The sequence below is a fragment of the Camelina sativa genome, chromosome 17 (genome assembly GCF_000633955.1).
Source record: "Camelina sativa cultivar DH55 chromosome 17, Cs, whole genome shotgun sequence".
Lineage (NCBI taxonomy): Eukaryota > Viridiplantae > Streptophyta > Magnoliopsida > Brassicales > Brassicaceae > Camelina > Camelina sativa.
In genome coordinates, this window is record NC_025701.1 from 6,821,138 (window position 1) to 6,834,925 (window position 13,788).

At 35.4% G+C, this 13,788-nt stretch overlaps 3 protein-coding genes across 4 annotated transcripts; 1 reads left to right on the top strand and 2 right to left on the bottom strand.

Moving 5' to 3' along the window:
* Positions 1,550-3,897, top strand: LOC104755773 (purple acid phosphatase 3). Its single transcript, XM_010478236.2, has 7 exons — positions 1,550-1,823; positions 1,905-2,061; positions 2,209-2,316; positions 2,498-2,625; positions 3,107-3,235; positions 3,355-3,422; positions 3,565-3,897. The coding sequence occupies exons 1-7, from the start codon at positions 1,626-1,628 to the stop codon at positions 3,782-3,784; spliced, it is 1,008 nt and encodes a 335-aa protein (XP_010476538.1). The 5' UTR covers positions 1,550-1,625; the 3' UTR covers positions 3,785-3,897.
* LOC104755774 lies at positions 4,672-8,252 on the bottom strand. Of its 2 annotated transcripts, none has more exons than XM_010478237.2 (10): positions 7,996-8,252; positions 7,113-7,832; positions 6,796-6,891; positions 6,604-6,707; positions 6,412-6,529; positions 6,223-6,330; positions 6,029-6,141; positions 5,760-5,914; positions 5,450-5,667; positions 4,672-5,280 (listed from the first exon to the last, which is right to left on the bottom strand). In XM_010478237.2, the coding sequence occupies exons 2-10, from the start codon at positions 7,708-7,710 to the stop codon at positions 4,910-4,912; spliced, it is 1,881 nt and encodes a 626-aa protein (XP_010476539.1). In that variant the 5' UTR covers positions 7,711-7,832; positions 7,996-8,252; the 3' UTR covers positions 4,672-4,909. The 2 variants fall into 2 exon arrangements, with proteins under 2 accessions (XP_010476539.1, XP_010476540.1); XM_010478238.2 differs by having other exon boundaries at positions 7,146-7,832; positions 7,996-8,251.
* Positions 9,470-11,516, bottom strand: LOC104755776 (probable xyloglucan endotransglucosylase/hydrolase protein 28). Its single transcript, XM_010478239.2, has 4 exons — positions 11,140-11,516; positions 10,927-11,027; positions 10,524-10,732; positions 9,470-10,086 (listed from the first exon to the last, which is right to left on the bottom strand). Exons 1-4 carry the CDS (start codon positions 11,321-11,323, stop codon positions 9,582-9,584), a joined length of 999 nt encoding a protein of 332 aa, XP_010476541.1. The 5' UTR covers positions 11,324-11,516; the 3' UTR covers positions 9,470-9,581.

The following is a 13,788-nucleotide window of genomic DNA, read 5'->3' on the forward strand; positions in this document are numbered from 1 at the left end:
GAGAGGATCAGAAAGAGGTGGTTGAATGATTTTAAGCGTTACATCAAACCCACTGTGTCAATAATTTTGTTAGGTGTGTGTGTCTTATGTGTGTGAATACAGCTAGAGAGTTTCCCACGAAGCTGGTTGGTCAAAAGGAAATTGTTAACAAAATCGACCAATCAATGAACTTCAGAGAAAAAAAGAAACACAAAGAAACAAACACATATATATGACATTTCTCTATCTATACGGTTCGGTACTAGACTTGGCTAATCGGACTTTTGATACAGTAGGACACTGTCTAGGACCACCAGAAAATCAGTGGAGATTCTATTGTCATAAGTCAATCTTTGCTGACTACATCATATATACTAATAGTAATAGGAAGGAACTATATATAACTTTAAGGAACATCGAACAAATAATGCTTGTTTTTTTTTAACTCCTTAAGCTATTTACTATCAGAGGAACTCGGTAGACTGAATCAGCAAGAAGCCCAATAAAAGGTTCATAATATGATTATCGATTAAAATTGATGAAAGAGGTTGCGGAAGTCACAAGCTCAATTTAGAAATGAACTTAGCACTAATTGGTGCGTTAAGAAGTTGTATACATTGTTAAAAAAAAAATCAAATCCTTTAAAGAACAAAAATGATAACCAAATTTACAATTGTCAAGTCTGTAAGGGAGATTGTAGCTTTTCTAAAATGATTTGAGAGGATAAGAGATTTTGAACAGAATTGAATGTAGTAAACATAGACAAATGGCATTCCTAATAAAGGTTTATTCTTCGATAATGGAGAACAGATCAGTGATTATTGGGGAAAAAAAACATATAAAATCACTCAAGCAAAATTGATCACATGAACTAAGGTCAAGAATTTTATACTTCTATTCTTTCCAATATAAATTGGCCCAATAACTTAGGAAAGCCCACTTACCTTTATTTCTCATATCCAGTAAGAATGTATAATGGGATATTAAAATATTCTAATACCAAACTATTCACATTTTTGTTATTTAAACAAAAAACTGTAAAATAATGTGAGGTCAACAATAATTGATAAAATTTGGAAGTTCACACGGCACATCAATAATGTGACTACAAATCTGATAATGGCAAGTTCCGACAAAATTGTGGCATGGGCCGTGGATAGAATTATGCTGTCTTAATTGTATGACAACGCACACACCCGAGAAAATTATACGAGCATCGTAGTTTTTTTTCTTCTATTAAACAAATTCTTTTTCAAGTAGGTTTTGTTTTTATAATGTTATTATTTAAAACAGAAATTTGTGTGATATCCACTTCTTAAATATTTACATTTAAATCAAAACGTATTTTTAAAACATTTTTTATAATATCAAAATAATCTGGTAACACATTACTTGCGTAATATAGGAGTTTAGATTATTTTGTGAAACGTCAAATATTTTACATTTGTGTTTACTCAATAAAATACAATTGTTTTATGACCCAAAAAATAAATAAATATGCCCTACATATCTCAAAACGGCAGATATTATTTGTCCAGACTTCGCAACGTAACCCTCAGAATGGCCTTACATATATAAAGACACAAAGTCCACTATTCCTCTTTATCCTTTCTTTCTTCTTTAGCTTTTTATTTTCTAATCTCTCAATGGCTGCCTCAAAACACAAACCTGTAAATTTGATAGTCTACGTTTGTAGTTTGATTGTTATACTTTCCACACATAGTTCCATGGGGGAACTCCGGAGGCTATTTCAGCCGACAAAACCCGATGGTACAGTAAGCTTTCTAGTCATCGGAGACTGGGGGAGAAAAGGCTCATATAACCAGTCCCAAGTAGCTCTTCAGGTTACTTACTTCTATATATCGTTTCAATAGTGTGTAAATTAAAACTTTGGCTAAATTGTTTCACAAAAAAAAATTAAACAGATGGGAGAAATCGGAGAGAAATCAGATATCGATTTTGTAGTATCTACTGGAGATAACTTCTACGACAATGGGTTAACCAGCTTTCACGATCTTCTATTTCAAGATTCTTTTACCAACATTTATACCGCTTCGAGTTTGCAGAAACCTTGGTATAGTGGTAATATATTGAGTACTATATATATCATTTTTGAATTCTGCTTTCATTGGATCTTCATTTCCCAATATATTACTGTGTTATCCATATATTAAATCCATATATGGTGTTATCCACTGTGTTAATTACTTTTTCCTTAATCTATTACAGTTTTAGGAAATCATGACTATAGAGGTGACGCAAAGGCACAACTTAGCCCCATGCTCAGGGCTTTGGACCACAGGTGGTTTTGCATGAGATCTTTCATTGTAAATGCTGGTGATTACTCAGTGCTTTGAACTTTCGAATTAATGGTCCAAACGATATTGTCTTATATATTTTTTTTTATCGGATGTCCCCGAAGAGACCGATATTGTCTTATATATATATATATATATATATATATATGGAACAACCCGGTTCTCTTACGAAAACAACCTTTGTTCTTTCTTTGTAATAGAGATCGTCGATTTTTTGTTCGTGGACACAACTCCATTCGTCGATAAATACTTTATCCAACCAAATAAGCATGTTTATGACTGGAGCGGCGTATTGCCTAGGCAGGCATATCTGAACAATCTCTTAAAGGTAACAATTTTCTATCACAAAGTAAAGGATAACTATAGAGTATATATTTAACTACATATAGCTTCTAACAAAGATCTTGGAAATTTTATAAAAATATATAATTCAATTAATTCCACAACTTCTTTTCCTAGATTTGATTGGTATAATATTTAGATAGTGAAAACTATATATGGGAACGGAGATGGAAAATTTTAGTTCATTTTATTCTTTAAATAATTCTTTCATCATGCAAAACTTTCCTATCATATATTTTTTTTTGGCAAAACTTTTCATATGTTATGATTGGATTTAAAAAAAAAAAAGAAAGTTGCGATTGGATATTAGGACGCACTTTTTGTTTGTTTTCAAATGGAGTCTCGTTTTTAGTTATGTAATGTGTATACATGCAAATTCAACGTGATTGGTCAACATTCTAGCAATGCAGAATTGTTTTACTTTTTACCGAGTGAGTAACGAAAGGTATATAATTGTAATAATACAGGAAGTCGACGTGGCATTGAAAGAGTCACTTGCAAAGTGGAAAATAGTGATTGGTCACCATACGATTAAAAGCGCAGGCCACCACGGGAACACCATTGAGTTGGAGAAGCACATTTTACCTATTCTTCAAGTAACAAAACAATTCAATTTATATCATAAAGTTTTCATTAAAATGCACGTGAAATATGTGTTATGCACCAATAAATCAAATAATGATCTAATTACTTTATTTTTTCCTCGATTTACTAGGCAAATGAAGTGGATATCTACCTCAACGGGCATGATCATTGCTTGGAACACATAAGCAGCATGGACAGGTAGAATCATATTATTTTTTTCGTAAATTGTCTATTAAAGTTTTGTTTTTGTGTGCACCTATTAGTTAACTATAGATATCTTAACGGACGGGTCCGCGCGGTAGAATAAAAAGTGTCATCCTTTTTGGTTGTTTGTATATAGTAAAATACAATTTATGACAAGTGGAGGTGGATCCAAGGCGTGGAAAGGAGGTGACGTGAACTACGTGAACCCACAAGAGATGAGGTTTTACTACGATGGACAAGGATTCATGTCGGTTCACGTTTCAGAAGCTGAACTGAGTGTCGTGTTTTATGATGTCTTTGGACACGTTTTGCATCACTGGAAGACTTACAAGGATGTGCTTTATTCCGCTTCTTAAATTCCAGTTTAATCGGACGTAATTGTTTATGATGTATCATTATTCATTATCGTATTTCGTTGGATTTTCGAATTCCCTTACAATATTAATATGAAAGTAACGTATCAGCAGCATCAGAAAAAGGTCAATGAGATATTTATTGAATAAAAAGTACGTTTTCGAATAAAAATAGTATTGAAAATTTGTAAGATGAGAATTAAATGTACTACAAATGAGTCATTACTACTAGTACGTGATAAATATATCGAACTTGAGACAATGATGCTTCATTGGATTACTCTTTTCACTTTTTAAATTCAGGTAATTTCATCTTCTGTCATGCTTCCATATATTAAAACGATTAATTTTTTTTTTTAATTTAGTTAACTATTCTTGTATACAACTTAATTTACAATCTTAATTTCCAGGAAAATTTAAGCTTTGCCTATACTGTAGACTGTAGTTAGGGACACAACTGGGTCCGATTCCATAAAGATTAGATACGACTATTTCACATATCTTTTGTCCTATGCACAGATTCTCGTCAATCATGTATAAGATAATATATAGTAAACCCAGGATTACAGTATATGATAATATGTGGTTATAGGACTGACATGAATACTACTCCAATTTTTATGGATGAGATTTTCTCGCATTATTTCACAAGATGATACATAGTAAATAATGGATTATATGATAAAATGATAATATGGACTGGCATACTCAACTTTTTTTTGATGAGATTTTCTCGAAGGAAAAAAAAACTAACTTCACTTAATATCTTGAGAATCTTGACACATGTTTGCGAGAAAGAAAGGTATATATTATGTACAAATATAGATATGATTGTTCAGTTGTAATAGGAATATCAAAAGTGTAAGCGAAATGTGGCAGAGATGAAAATCTAATAGAAAAGGATAAAAAAGATAAATGATGATTTCTTGAGAGTAAGAAAACGGGTAAATTTTGCTTTTTCGTCTCTTTTGTAGTTTTCTCTCCTAAAAATAATTCCTCAAAGTGGCAAAAACAAACGAGAATTCGCCGCTCTTTTTTTACAGTTTATATAAATATAAACTGCACCTCAGATTTCATATCTCCCAAAAACTAGTTTTCTCTCTTTGCTCTATCTCCTCTCTTCCTCAGCTAATTGCTCTGTTTACCATTACTGCCATCACTTTCCCCTGCAGCAGTTCCGTTACGAGCCTCTTCCTTCGTTTTCACATCTGCAGCCTTGCTGCTTCCGTCGCTGTTGTCTTCTTTCTCTGGGGAGCCTTGTGAAACCACTTCTTGGTTTGAACCTGGTGGGAGGAACACACCAGTGCCAGGGATGAGCATTCGAGGTTGTGGTGCCGGCTGGTGTCGTGGATGAGGTGGCAACAGTGGCCACACCGTTGGCCCTGGTGGCACACCACCTGGGAACGGCATTGGAGCGGCGAGCGGAGGAGGAGAAGGGGCGATGAACATCGGTTGAACAGCTCCGTTTGGAGGACGGTGAGACGGTGTGGGCAAGACACCAGTTGTTGTTGGGATANATCCTAATTTTTATTGAACGTTATGGTTTATCAATAAGATTTGTGGAAAGTAAATTTCTAATATTGTGTTTAAAGATCTTTGGAAACAACNCGATGAACATCGGTTGAACAGCTCCGTTTGGAGGACGGTGAGACGGTGTGGGCAAGACACCAGTTGTTGTTGGGATAACAGGGAAGTGTTTAGGTGGTCCAGCTGGGTGACGGATGTGGTGATTCGGCGATCTGCTAGGCGGTGGTCCCCAGTTAGTTCCGGTTGTGGAGTTTCTCGGTTTGGATTTGATGAAGGTGATGAGTACCCGTTGCTTTCGCGTTGAGTGAACTGCATACTTAGCAAGATTTGCAGATTTGCCTTCCACCAAAAGAACCGATCTGTTTTAAAAAGTACCAAAAAATAACTGATGACAAATAGGATTGAAAGATCTCTCGACTTTGCAGAATAAGTGATATGCATTTTAGTTTACCCGGGAGTGAGAGACAGCTTGAGAGAGCCCTTGTAGTCGCCAGGATGATCAGAGACAATGACTCTTCCAAATGTGAAATCGCATTCAAACAAGGACAAGACACACACTGGTCGTCCAAACCAAGGAACATACATATGGGGCTGCGAGTGATCTCCCTATGGTTCACAATAAATAGAGAGACAAAAGAAAACTCCTACTTTGTTAAGAAAACAGAAACAAAAAAATAGTTTTAGGGGTTTAAAGAATTTAGCAATCAGTTTAACTTTAACCTCGCTGAAGAAGTCAATGATGCAAGCGTCTGGTTTCACAGAAATGATTTGCTTTGAGACCAAACGTTCAATGATGTCTGAAAGTGCTGATGGGATTGGCTCTATTCTTCGATCTGCATCCATATCTCATGTTAACCTATACACAGAAAATTACAAGTAGAGAAGAAATTATGGGAGAGCAATAAAGGACATGCCTTTGATACTCTCATCATCAGGCGGCGTATCAGCTATGGGGAGACCAAGTTGAATCATCTCGCGTCCATGTCCTCTATTTGGCCGTTTATAACCCACATATGCCTCACCTGTTTCCCATTAACCAACGGTTTAAGACCCAACTAAAAAGCAAGTTAAATCATTACAGTAGAGCAAACAAAGATTCTTACTTTGAAGTTGACCTCTTCTACCAGAAAGTCTCAGATTGTTTACAAGAGAAACGAGTTGAGAAACCTCCTTTGCGTCAACCATTTTGTCATAAAGCTTCAGTCCTTCGACAACATTAACCTACTCAACAAAACTCAGCAACTTAGTGTCCTAGGCCTAAACTGTAGACAGACACTAAAGAAGATCTAACTCACCATTTTCGCTTCATACATCTCTTGCACAACAAAAGTCTTTGCCATGCTTGCAGGACACTCTTTATCTTTCCCTTCTTGCTTTTGCTCAGAACTGAGACTGTTATCTGAACGATTGAAACAATGCATAATCGGAACATTGCAACCAAGTCTAATATCCGGTGAAAAACCAAGAAATCAGGTTTTCCAAAGTACCTTTAGAAGCCGAATTACACTTATGGTTCACTATCTCCTCTTGAGTTCCAGATTTTTCCAGTTTTTTACTATCGCTCTTCGGTTTCTCGCTAACATCTGTCCCACAGAGAAACACAAACAAAAACTTACATTTTATGTAAAGCAAAGAGACCGCAGATTAAAACCGTATCTTCCACCACCAAAATGTTCCACAATATACACAATGCACTATCTCATACAGTCATACCAAATTGCAAAAAGGATTAAACAGCAAAAGAAGTTTGCTTTCCTTACAAGCAAGCAAAGCCTTGAAGCCAAAACAAAGACTATTCAATTACCTTTCTTCTCCTCTGTAACAGATAAAGCCTTACCATCACTTGCTAGCTTAGCTTCCTCCCGATGCTCAACACGATCACTGCTTACGCTATGGTAATCCGAGGTAGAATTGAAACTATGCCCATTTCTCGCCATCGAATCAGATCCTCTGTAACCACCACCACCACCACCACCATGATGCTTGTTAAACCCACCAGGCCCTCCTGATCTCCTTCCTCCAAATTTCCCAACCTGATCAGAAGAACTGTAATGCCTCTGAGGTGGCGGCATCTGCTGTTGTCTTTTCCAAGCGATCTGTTGAAGATTGTAAGAAACCTCAGTAACAGGGTAAAACTGCTGCATAGTGAGAACTTGAGACCAGCCTAAACGACGGTGATGGATGCTTCCGATCACTGACTCGTATTCGTTCTGATCTCCGATCGTTTGTAAATGTTGACAGAGGGAATCAATGATCGCGTTAGCAGCAGCAAACTCCGCACGAAGCCACGAGATAAACCCGTCTCTCTGGTCGGGGATCCAGTTTCCGGCGACGTTTGCGGCGGTCGGAGGAAACTGCAATTTCTCAGAAGGAGTAGTAACATTTCCTGGTGGCATTGCCATTTGTGGCAACAATCAACAACAAAAAAAAGTATCTTTTGACTTCAGATTATAAAAAAATAAAAACGGTTCCTTTAAATTTCTCACTATCAACAAACACAAGTCATAGCTTCCTTCAAACAGATCTGCAGAATTGAAAAAAAAAAAAAAAAGATCAGATTTTTGATTCAATTCAACGAGATCACAGACTAAATCCTGGGAATTCAGATGAAACCCAAGAAGAAAAGAGGTAAATTTCGGATGAACAAAAACACTAAACACTAAAACGATATTAGAGAAAGCAATCACCATAAATGTGAAGGGTTTTTGAGTGGGAAACACAACAGATCTGAGCAAATCAAGTAATCTCGTCTTGAACTTGAAGCTGTGTGTGTGTGAAATAAAGAGGAAGACAGTAATCTTAGTTAAAGTGATGAATAAAACTTAAAGGGAAGCTTCCCTAAAAGAGTGAGAGAGAGATCTAGGGTTTTTGAGGAAAGAGGTGTAAAGGGTAAGAGAAGATTTTTATTTTTTGTATTTTTAGTTTTTTGGCTTAGTTAAGACGCATGCGTTTAAGAGTCTTAAACGGTGGCTTTTGAATTCATCACTCACTCTCTTTTTACTTTTTGTCCTTACATAAAAATTGTCAAAACAAATTACATTCATAATTACGCAATTTTAGAATCTTCTTTTGTCAAATGCAAATATTTCGATTAATTCGTTTTCACTCTAATCGAATTAGTTTCACGTTTAGTGTATTATTAGGTCCCTTTGATTTATTTTATGCATACACATATTAGAACGAAATCGAGATTCCGCATCTTTTTTGTAAAGATGCCGGTTAATTTAAGCATTTTATCACGTCACTTTTTGTTGCTTTTGAATCAAATGGGCCTTATGGCCCATAGTATCACATGATATGATAAGATTAAATATGAATCCATATGACCCCAATGAGATAGAGATTTTATACGTTTGGTAAAAGTTATGGCATTTTGTTAAAAGTTTTGGGTCCATTCCCACGACATTTTTCTTTAAGGAGTTGCAAATTTTGGTGAATTCTCAAAATAGATGAGATTTTATTTTGTGTTTATGTCCAAACTTTCATTGATTAAGCTTATGATAATTTAGATTAGTAAGTCGGAAAAACATAATGTAATACTATGTAAAAGCTGATATTGACTAATAATAACCCAAGCTTTTACATCCCACTAACTACGAATTTTATTCTTTCTTTACCAAATTGATTAATTGTCTTATACATAACCAAGATGACACGTATAGAGGAGGATCCGTGTTAGCCGTTGTTATCTTACTTTTTAATGAAATCCTAACCAAACCACTTATCGAGTTTTTGTATGATATTTAACTTTTTTTAGGAAAACATATGGCAGTGATCTAGTATTACATAAGTCCCAAAACATCAATATTACAATTTAAATAAATGGAAGAAATCGCACGCAACACAAGTCATCCATAAAACGGACCCACGAGTTCTTACATCGATGTGCCTCGAAATGACATTACCATTGACACATTTTTGTATATGTAAATGCACTGAATGAGTAATATGGTTAGACAAACTAAGTCAACAAATGAGTTGGACCCAACAACACTTGTACAAAGTAAACAAACGTACTCAATTTTGTTGAAAATCCAAGATGGTGAGAACATAAATGCATACAGGAAAAAAAAAAAAAAAGACAAGAAAAGACTTTTTTTTTTTTTTTTTTTGACAATTTTATGCAAATTTGACATTGCATAAGTTGTTATGAAATGGAGGAAATTAAAATATATCGTTGTCATTCCATTATTCTCAAGTCCATAATTCATATTCCTATACAAAACAGAACATGCCAAAAATGTCCTCTAGCTGAACAACAATATACACCGATTCATATTGACTCAGTTCCAGCTAAGTGGCTCCTGCTCCGGTGCTTCCCACGCCGGTGGCCACGAGGAATCCCACCGAATGTAACAGGATCGTAGACCCTGAGACGCTTAGCCTCGGCTGGATTCACAACACATTCCGACAAAACCACCTTGTACCTCATATGGTCGTAACAATACGAATAAGTCATGTGTTTCCGTCGGAAACTCTCCATTTGTTTCCTTTGAGACACTGTTATCTCCGACGCTAGCCGGAGACTCTCGACCGCTTCGTCTTCACAGCTCGGAAACTTCTCGGTGGGGTCGACGGCGCATCCGTGGAGGATTAGATCAGTGAACTGAGTGACGTAAGGGGCATACTTGTAATTTACACCGTATTTGCCTCCATCAGTTGCCCATTTAGAGCCATCCCATATGGTTGCGTATAGAGACATTGGCTTCGCCGGGAAGTCACCGCCCATTGACGCCGTGCGTTTCACTTCTCTGATCGGAACATTGTCTACATAAAATCTGCAACCAAAAAAAAGATTCATAACATGAAAGTTATCTAAACGGTGACATTTTTAGTAAAAAAAAGTCCAGCTTTTTAGTGAAATGGAATTAGATTCTTTTTACCAAAATACTCTGTTTGGGTACTCTGTTGTTGCCAAAAATCGAAAGCTGTAAATTTAATAACTTTCCAAAACAAGAAACTAAATCCACCAGCTATACTTATAAGTATAATTGTTGAATTCAAGTCACCATCTCACCTCGCATAGACTCAGCTTAGCTTTCCTTAAATAGAAACATCAACTAACGGCTAAAGAGTCTCCAAGACTCCAAGATCATTTAAAGACTCATAAAGCATCATCTAACGGCTTTAATTTGGCCGTCTAAATCCTCTGTTCACTCTATTCTAATTTTATATAGTTAAATTCTATAGAAACTTTGGGAGATTATTTACTTACATGATGTGAGAAAGAGACCAGAGGATACTATATTGATGGAACTCTTCTGTTGGATCAAACCAAAGATTGTATCTTTCTTCTCTGCCCAAATGTGTGCTTCCATTACCGTATATGTTCGTCTGAATCCTCCATTCTTTGCCTCTAATATTCCCCAAGAACTCAAAATCAATCTCGTCATGATTCTTCTCATACAAGTCCCCATTTGATAGCTGAGCATGAACAAAAAAAAAAAACGTTTTCAAGAATTATGCTCTTCTCTCTAGTCAGTAGGAAGAAAAACAAAAGAATCATGAGAAGAAATATCTAGTTTTGGGTGGACCCAAATAGCTAAAAACATATGAATCCATGGTGGGGTTTTTTTGTGAAAATCATCAACATATTAGTTTTAGAGATTATTGCTTACATAAAAGGCTATGACAACTCCTGCAGAGTAATCTGCTGGTAACTTGATAGAAGAACTGAAGAACCCATGTAAGTAAATATCATTTGAGACAAACCCAGAACCTGTATAAAACATGGTTTTTGTTAATTCATCATCAAAACTTATCAAGAAACATAAACAGGAAAACAAAAAATAAAAAACAGACTCAAGAGGAACAGAACAAGAAACACGAACCGGTTCTCTCATCGAGCGTTAACCGGACAGATTTGCCGTCTCTGTGAACAATCAGATTCTGGTCACCGAACAGCTGTGTGTAACCTTCGTCGAATTGTATAAGAGGAAGCTTCTGTAGAGCAAATCCAGAAACGTAACCGGTGAAGAGTGATATGAAAACAAGAAAACGAGTTAAGAACCACATTTCTTTATGTAGAATTATTCTAGTGTAAACCGTTTATGTGTATACTAATATTACAAGCAAGGAGAAAAAGATAAGAGATATAAATGGATAAATAGCGTATTGAGGACGAGCTATGGAGAGGTGTGTTGGGAGAGACGAGAGTTAAAGGATAGTGAGGAAAATATATCTGAATATGATGTGAGGCCACAGTACGTCTGGCTATGGTTGGTTTATACACTTTTAAAGTTTTTTTAATCTTCATAAATAATGTCAGCTTGGTTTTTTTTTTCCATAATTACTTTTCTTTGTTTACTGCATTGGACCAGTAAAACATTTTTAAAAGGCTATAACTTTTTACCGAAAGATTCTTGTAATTGACAATTACACTGATGGAATCTTATAGTATGATTCTTTAAATATAATCATTTACATCAACCAATGTAATAGGAAGATTTTGATTAACACAATGGTAATAATCAGAAGAGACTTATAATCACGTTAAAAATGATTATTTTATATATTTAAGACGATCAGATATTTTAAGTTACAGATGGTATGGTAGTATTAAAGACAGGGGAGAAAAAAACAAGAATAGCAAGAAGAAAGCATAGGGTGTGCTTTGCTGCTTACACATGTGTCCCGACAAATAGTCACAGGTAGAGTCACTAACACTGCTCTTTTATTTTTTATTTTTGCTTTCCAAAAAAAAGTAAGAAAAGGAAAAATCTATAGAGATGAAAAAAAGGTTATAAGTTCTGTACACAAAATTTGTTTCAATCATTGTAACAGTGTAGGTAGGAATATATATAAATAAAAAAACAGCTCATATTTGTTTTATTTTATTTTGTGTTTAAAATTGTGAATTTTCTCTTGTCAATTGTAGCTTTCTTTCCAATAAAACAAGTGTGGATACATAAAAAAATCAACGTGGGTGGAAAAAATGACTTTGTGTCGAAGCTTTAGGAGTATCATCAGGGATGAGTGGTCAGGATGTAACGTTTGACACCACCGCGGAGCTGTGCCAATGAATGATCGATAAGCGTAAACGGTATCGTACTGGTTAGTGAACTTATTATTAAGTGTAAAGCAACTTTAATTGCCTACTCGAACTATAATACATGAAGTAACTATTTCCACCTAACCCCTGCAAAATTTTACTACATCAGTAGTGACTCACTGACCCGGAGGTATATTAAAAGCATCTAGTACTATAATTGATGTTTTGACTATTTCGTATTTAACGTAGCATGAAGATTCTTTGATTTCTCGTTAAAAAAACAATATCTCCTTGATTCGCTTAATTAGATGTCATGGAATATTTTGTAACGCTGTGGTAAGACTCTTAAGCAATTTCTCATACATTCCCTTTGATTATAAGGTAACTTCGTATGAACTATGAAGAGTATGATACATTACACATAATTTGTTTGCTTACTTTTGTGAATGGCTTGTGAGTCTGACTTTGTTTCAGACGACTGGGGCTTAAATTATGTTCGGTGAGTGCTAGATAATGTATACACATTTCTTACACATCAGCATCAAGTAGCCGTTGGACCTCTCCTGTGATGGTGCCCACTGATAATGGCATTGAAATATTATACTGTAAAATTAAGTATTCAGCAGCGCAATTAACGGCAACTTTGACGCCGTTAATACCCTTTGTCAGGTGGGTAGGTCCGCAATTGCTTCATGCGCGTTACATAAATAAAGCAAATTCACAATATCATTGTTGTGTGTAGATATGGTATGAAAAACAAATACTGTTATTAATAATTTGTTTCCTCTTGGCTTTGGTTAGAAAAGTTGAAATTAATAAATAATTTGGGAACTCACAACGGTCATCGTCCCAACAAGTTTGCTGAGAGCAAATTAGCGAAGAAAAAGAGTGTGTTCTGCTAACGTGCGTGCCCGTTGTGTTAGCTCTGGAGCTCATGAAATCTAATGGAAGATCCCAATGTGGAATATTAACGTGAGATATTTTGTTTGCATCAAATGTCACGTTTGTAAATCTAAGCCGTTACTTTTCTTCACGGGGATTTTCCTCCCATGCATGTGGGTACTTTTTTAAAGTTTATTTTGCTGGATCCAACGGCTACGATCCGAGATTTGGTTTTGTGCATTATCCCCCCAATGAAAATAAGTTGATCTGTGTGCGTGAACGATTAGGGGAAACTGGTTTATTTGATCACTTGTAAGCTATTTTGTACCGTGAGAAACAGCTATGGGCCTTTTATTTTTCAAGGCCTGATACCATACTAGTTAAGTATCTTTGTATTATGAGAATTATATTATAAAAAAAATTATGTAAAAAAGTTCATGCCTGTCCACATCCTCCTTTTTTTTTTTTTTTTAACTCATATGTCATTTTATTATTATTTTTTTTTTGTAAACCACTAGTCATATGTCATCTAAGATAAACTGGTGATATATACTCGATTTATTGAGACAATTAACTAAATCATGAAAAACCTATATTTATATATATA